This window comes from Oncorhynchus keta, unplaced genomic scaffold (assembly GCF_023373465.1).
Source record: "Oncorhynchus keta strain PuntledgeMale-10-30-2019 unplaced genomic scaffold, Oket_V2 Un_contig_15569_pilon_pilon, whole genome shotgun sequence".
Classification (NCBI taxonomy): domain Eukaryota; kingdom Metazoa; phylum Chordata; class Actinopteri; order Salmoniformes; family Salmonidae; genus Oncorhynchus; species Oncorhynchus keta.
The window spans coordinates 78461-85000 of record NW_026279389.1 but is presented as its reverse complement, the minus strand read 5'-3'; the positions used below and the strand labels follow the sequence as shown (position 1 = coordinate 85000).

General features: G+C 48.1%; 1 protein-coding gene across 3 annotated transcripts in view; it reads left to right on the top strand.

The window, feature by feature from the left end:
• LOC127919025 (E3 ubiquitin-protein ligase pellino homolog 1-like) overlaps window positions 1-6540 on the top strand; it is a 46974-nt gene that overhangs the window by 23149 nt on the left and 17285 nt on the right. For all 3 annotated transcript variants that reach the window (XM_052502368.1, XM_052502367.1, XM_052502366.1), the window contains exons 3-4: window positions 2672-2801; window positions 4801-4902. In XM_052502368.1, the coding sequence (XP_052358328.1) occupies window positions 2672-2801; window positions 4801-4902 (232 nt within the window). The remainder of the gene's footprint in view (window positions 1-2671; window positions 2802-4800; window positions 4903-6540) is intronic.

The window sequence follows — 6540 nt, the reverse complement described above, 5'->3', positions numbered from 1 at the left end:
GTTCCTCTATGTTGATGATACTCAGATACTTATGGTTGTTCCTCTATGTTGATGATACTAACTCAGATACTTATGGCTGTTCCTCTATGTTGATGATACTCAGATACTTATGGTTGTTCCTCTATGTTGATGATACTCAGATACTTATGGCTGTTCCTCTATGTTGATGATACTCAGATACTTATGGCTGTTCCTCTATGTTGATGATACTCAGATACTTATGGCTGTTCCTCTATGTTGATGATACTCAGATACTTATGGTTGTTCCTCTATGTAGATCAAATCAATCTTTATTTGTTACATGCACGGAATACAAAAAGTGTAGACTTTACCATGAAATGGTTACTTACAATTGGGTAGCTTGGGTAAAAACGTGCCCAAATTAAGCTGCCTGTTACTCAGCCGTAAAAGCTAGAATATGCATATAATTAGGAAATTTGGATAGAAAACACTCTGAAGTTTGAATGATGTCTGTGAGTATATGGCAGGCCAAAAAACTGAGAAAAAAATCCAACCAGGAAGTGGGAAATCTGAGGTTTGTAGTTTTTCAACTCAGCCCCCATTGAAGATACAGGGTGATATTAGTTATGTTTCACTTCCCAAGGCGTCCACTAGATGTCAACAGTATTTAGAACCTGTTTTGAGGATTCTACTCTAGAGGAGGGGCTCATAAGGGCTCTTTGAGTGAGTGGTCTGGCAGAGTACCACAGCCTCGGTCTGGCACGCTCACGTTCCACTTCATTTGTACAGACAAAGGAATCGTCCGGTTGGAACATTAATTAAGTTTTATGTTAAAAACATCCTAAAGATTGATTCCATACTTAGGTTGGCATGTTTCTACGGGCTGTAACGGAACTTTTTGAACTTTTCGTCCGACTTTCGGCGCGGCCTGAACGCGCTTTTGGATTTGTTTTCCAAACGCCCTAACAAAAGAAGATATTTGGACATAACTGATGGACATTATCGAACAAATCAAACATTTATGGTGAAACTGGGATTCCTGGGAGTGCATTCTGATGAAGATCGTCAAAGGTAAGTGAATATTTAAACTGCTATTTCTGAGTAATGTTGACTACCCAATATGGCGGGTATCTTTTTGGCTGCTTTGTTGTCTAAAGGCTGTACTCAGATTATTGCATGGTTTGCTTTCTCCGTAAAGTTTTTTTAAATCTGACACGGCAGTTGCATTAAGGAGAAGTTTTCAAGCCCTGCCAAATCTGACGAGCGTCAGAGCCGGTGTAGTAGGATTCAATCTTAACCGGTCTAGGACACAGAGATGATTATAACAGTAGTGTTGGTCTCCAGGGAGATGATTATAACAGTAGTGTTGGTCTCTAGGGAGATGATTATAACAGTAGTGTTGGTCTCCAGGGAGATGATTATAACAGTAGTGTTGGTCTCCAGGGAGATGATTTTAACAGTAGTGTTGGTCTCTAGGGAGATGATTATAACAGTAGTGTTGGTCTCCAGGGAGATGATTATAACAGTAGTGTTGGTCTCCAGGGAGATGATTATAACAGTAGTGTTGGTCTCCAGGGAGATGATTATAACAGTAGTGTTGGTCTCCAGGGAGATGATTATAACAGTAGTGTTGGTCTCCAGGGAGATGATTATAACAGTAGTGTTGGTCTCCAGGGTGATGATTATAACAGTAGTGTTGGTCTCCAGGGAGATGATTATAACAGTAGTGTTGGTCTCCAGGGAGATGATTATAACAGTAGTGTTGGTCTCCAGGGAGATGATTATAACAGTAGTGTTGGTCTCTAGGGAGATGATTATAACAGTAGTGTTGGTCTCCAGGGAGATGATTATAACAGTAGTGTTGGTCTCCAGGGAGATGATTATAACAGTAGTGTTGGTCTCCAGGGAGATGATTTTAACAGTAGTGTTGGTCTCCAGGGAGATGATTATAACAGTAGTGTTGGTCTCCAGGGAGATGATTTTAACAGTAGTGTTGGTCTCCAGGGAGATGATTATAACAGTAGTGTTGGTCTCTAGGGAGATGATTATAACAGTAGTGTTGGTCTCCAGGGAGATGATTATAACAGTAGTGTTGGTCTCCAGGGAGATGATTATAACAGTAGTGTTGGTCTCCAGGGAGATGATTATAACAGTAGTGTTGGTCTCCAGGGAGATGATTATAACAGTAGTGTTGGTCTCCAGGGAGATGATTATAACAGTAGTGTTGGTCTCCAGGGAGATGATTATAACAGTAGTGTTGGTCTCCAGGGAGATGATTATAACAGTAGTGTTGGTCTCCAGGGAGATGATTATAACAGTAGTGTTGGTCTCCAGGGAGATGATTATAACAGTAGTGTTGGTCTCCAGGGAGATGATTATAACAGTAGTGTTGGTCTCCAGGGAGATGATTATAACAGTAGTGTTGGTCCTGGTCTCCAATGGAAAACAGTGATGAGATATCAGCAGAGCTGGATCACACACACTCATAGCTTAAACCTATCTTTAAATAAAAAAATTGTACTCATGGGGACCTGGGAAATACTTTGGGGGATTTCCAGTACCCACAAAGATGGTAATACACACACACACACATAAAACTCACAGCAACTCCCCCTGCCTGCTCTAGGAACACTTCTTGCTTCCAACATGGCATCCTATCCCCTTGTTTATCTCTCTCTCTCTGTCTGTCTCGGTGTGTCTGTCTCTTTAGGTACAATGGCTCTCTACCCAACGGTGACCGAGGCAGGAGGAAAAGCCGTTTCAGTCTGTCTAAGAGACCCAAGGCTAATGGGGTCAAACCCAGCACAGTGCACGCTGCCTGCACCGCACAGGCAGCTAAGGTAAGACACCCACACACACACACACACACACACCCCTACCAGTATCTCTTGTCGTGATGTGTGTGTTTTGTCTTATATTTGTATTTTTAATTCCAGCACCCTGTCCCTGCAGGGGGCCTTTCTACCCTGTCCCTGCAGGGGGCCTTTCTACCCTGTCCCTGCAGGGGGCCTTTCTACCCTGTCCCTGCAGGGGGCCTTTCTACCCTGTCCCTGCAGGGGGCCTTTCTACCCTGTCCCTGCAGGGGGCCTTTCTACCCTGTCCCTGCAGGGGGCCTTTCTACCCTGTCCCTGCAGGGGGCCTTTCTACCCTGTCCCTGCAGGGGGCCTTTCTACCCTGTCCCTGCAGGGGGCCTTTCTACCCTGTCCCTGCAGGGGGCCTTTCTACCCTGTCCCTGCAGGGGGCCTTTCTACCCTGTCCCTGCAGGGGGCCTTTCTACCCTGTCCCTGCAGGGGGCCTTTCTACCCTGTCCCTGCAGGGGGCCTTTCTACCCTGTCCCTGCAGGGGGCCTTTCTACCCTGTCCCTGCAGGGGGCCTTTCTACCCTGTCCCTGCAGGGGGCCTTTCTACCCTGTCCCTGCAGGGGGCCTTTCTACCCTGTCCCTGCAGGGGCCTTTCTACCCTGTCCCTGCAGGAGGCCTTTCTACCCTGTCCCTGCAGGAGGCATTTCTACCTGTCCCTGCAGGAGGCCTTTCTACCCTGTCCCTGCAGGAGGCCTTTCTACCCTGTCCCTGCAGGAGGCCTTTCTACCCTGTCCCTGCAGGAGGCATTTCTACCCTGTCCCTGCAGGAGGCCTTTCTACCCTGTCCCTGCAGGAGGCCTTTTACCCTGTCCTTGCAGGAGGCCTTTTACCCTGTCCTTGCAGGAGGCCTTTTACCCTGTCCTTGCAGGAGGCCTTTTACCCTGTCCTTGCAGGAGGCCTTTTACCCTGTCCTTGCAGGAGGCCTTTTACCCTGTCCTTGCAGGAGGCCTTTTACCCTGTCCTTGCAGGAGGCCTTTTACCCTGTCCTTGCAGGAGGCCTTTTACCCTGCAGGAGGCCTTTTACCCTGTCCCTGCAGGAGGCCTTTTACCCTGTCCCTGCAGGAGGCCTTTTACCCTGTCCCTGCAGGAGGCCTTTTACCCTGTCCCTGCAGGAGGCCTTTTACCCTGTCCCTGCAGGAGGCCTTTTACCCTGTCCCTGCAGGAGGCCTTTTACCCTGTCCCTGCAGGAGGCCTTTTACCCTGTCCCTGCAGGAGGCCTTTTACCCTGTCCCTGCAGGAGGCCTTTTACCCTGTCCCTGCAGGAGGCCTTTTACCCTGTCCTTGCAGGAGGCCTTTTACCCTGTCCTTGCAGGAGGCCTTTTACCCTGTCCCTGCAGGAGGCCTTTTACCCTGTCCCTGCAGGAGGCCTTTCTCCCCTGTCCCTGCAGGAGACCTTTGTGTCCTTTGTTAGGCCGTCGTTGTATATAAGATTTTTTTCTTAACTGACTTGACTAGTTAAATTAAGGTAATTAACAAAAAAAAATGTAATTCAATTAAAAACCTACACACAACACCATAACACATTTGCCTTGGTTAACAGTGGAAGTATGTGAACCATGCCTTTACGAACACACGGAACACCCTGGCTGTTTACGGCAGAGTTCAGTGTGAACTGACCAATGAAGGGCAGCAGAGAGATGTCCTACAAAGTGTGTGTGTGTCCTTGGAAACACATCTCTGTCTCTTAATTAAGTCTTTAAACAGGCCTGTTAAACCACGAGGCTGGGATTGTTGGGGACCATTTTGGATTTGTGCGTGTGTGCGTGTGCGTGTGTGCGTGTGCGTGTGTGTGTGTGTGTGTGTGTGTGTGTGTGCGCGTGCAGAACGCTACTGAGCAGATAGAAATATAACAAAAAGAGCTGAGGACAGAACCTTCTCTGTTCAACATTTCTATACTGAACGTTCCTCTTTTCTCCATTCCTCCCCCATCTTTGCCTGTCTCCGTCCCCCCCTCCCTCTGTCCCTCCCTCCCCTCTCCAGGCTATCAGCAACAAGGACCAACACAGCATCTCCTACACGTTATCCAGAGGTCAGACGGTGGTGGTGGAATATACTCATGATAACAGCACAGACATGTTCCAGGTAACTACAGACTCATCCTTCTGGGCCCAGTTGCAGAAAACATCCTTAAGGACATTTTCTATTAAACTTTCCTTCACTTTTAAGTCAGTTAAACAAAAAACTACATTTTAAGGCAAATTTCCCCTCTTAAATGAAGTGAAAAGTTTTGGGTGTCCGTGAGGTCTCTTTCTAAGTGCTTCATTCAGTATGGATATCAATGTAAACAGCATTATGTGGAGGGGACTGTTGCTTTCATTTGCCCACCAGCAGATGTGCAACTTAGTAGTGTTTCTGTTGTCTATACAAAATCCTCATATCAGTTAAATGATCCTACCTTTAAAGGGGGGGATTCAGGGGAGAGGGGATGGGGGATGGGGGAGGAACCTGTTAGGGCAGATCTGAGATGTTACACTGCTTTGGTGCTCTTCACTCTTTCTACATGTTGGAGAGGGGATGGGGGGAGAGGGGATGGGGGGGGGGGATGGGGGAGAGGGGATGGGGGGGGAGGGGGATGGGGGGGGAGAGGGGATGGGGTGGAGAGGGGATGGGGGGAGGGGGGGGGACCTGTTAGGGCAGATCTGAGATGTTACACTGCTTTGGTGCTCTTCACTCTTTCTACATGGTTCTGTTGCTTTATGTTAATAACTACCATATATTTTGAACATTTCGGCAGTTAGGTGAAAAGGGCATTTGGCATGTCGCCGTGCTGTCAGACTCTGGTGCTGCAGGTCCAGTTTTAAATATGCTAAACCATAGTTTGTGACATCACAATGTCGCCACCATCAACGATCGCTGTCACACATCGATAGACCTTAAAGTCACCCAACCCTAATGTAGTGCACATCTTTTAACCAGGGCCCATAGGGCTCTGTAGTGCACCCTATTCCCTAAGTAGTGCACTTCTTTTGACCAGGGCCCATAGGGCTCTGTAGTGCACCCTAGTCCCTAAGTAGTGCATTTCTTTTGACCAGGGCCCATGGGGCTCTGTAGTGCACCCTATTCCCTAAGTAGTGCATCTTTTGACCAGGGCCCATGGGGCTCTGTAGTGCACCCTATTCCCTAAGTAGTGCACTTCTTTTGACCAGGGCCCATAGGGCTCTGTAGTGCACCCTATTCCCTAAGTAGTGCACTTCCTTTGACCAGGGCCCTAGTTGTAGTGCACCTAGTTCCTTATATCCCCCTGTACCTCCAAGACAGTTCCACTGTGTTTTTGTCATTGTTCACCTCTAATCAGGGACTGGTTTAGACCTGGGACACCAGGTGGGTGATTCCACTCTAATCAGGGACTGGTTTAGACCTGGGACACCAGGTGGGTGATTCCACTCTAATCAGGGACTGGTTTAGACCTGGGACACCAGGTGGGTGATTCCCCTCTAATCAGGGACTGGTTTAGACCTGGGACACCAGGTGGGTGATTCCCCTCTAATCAGGGACTGGTTTAGACCTGGGACACCAGGTGGGTGATTCCCCTCTAATCAGGGACTGATTTAGACCTGGGACACCAGGTGGGTGATTCCCCTCTAATCAGGGACTGATTTAGACCTGGGACACCAGGTGGGTGATTCCCCTCTAATCAGGGACTGATTTAGACCTGGGACACCAGGTGGGTGATTCCCCTCTAATCAGGGACTGGTTTAGACCTGGGACACCAGGTGGGTG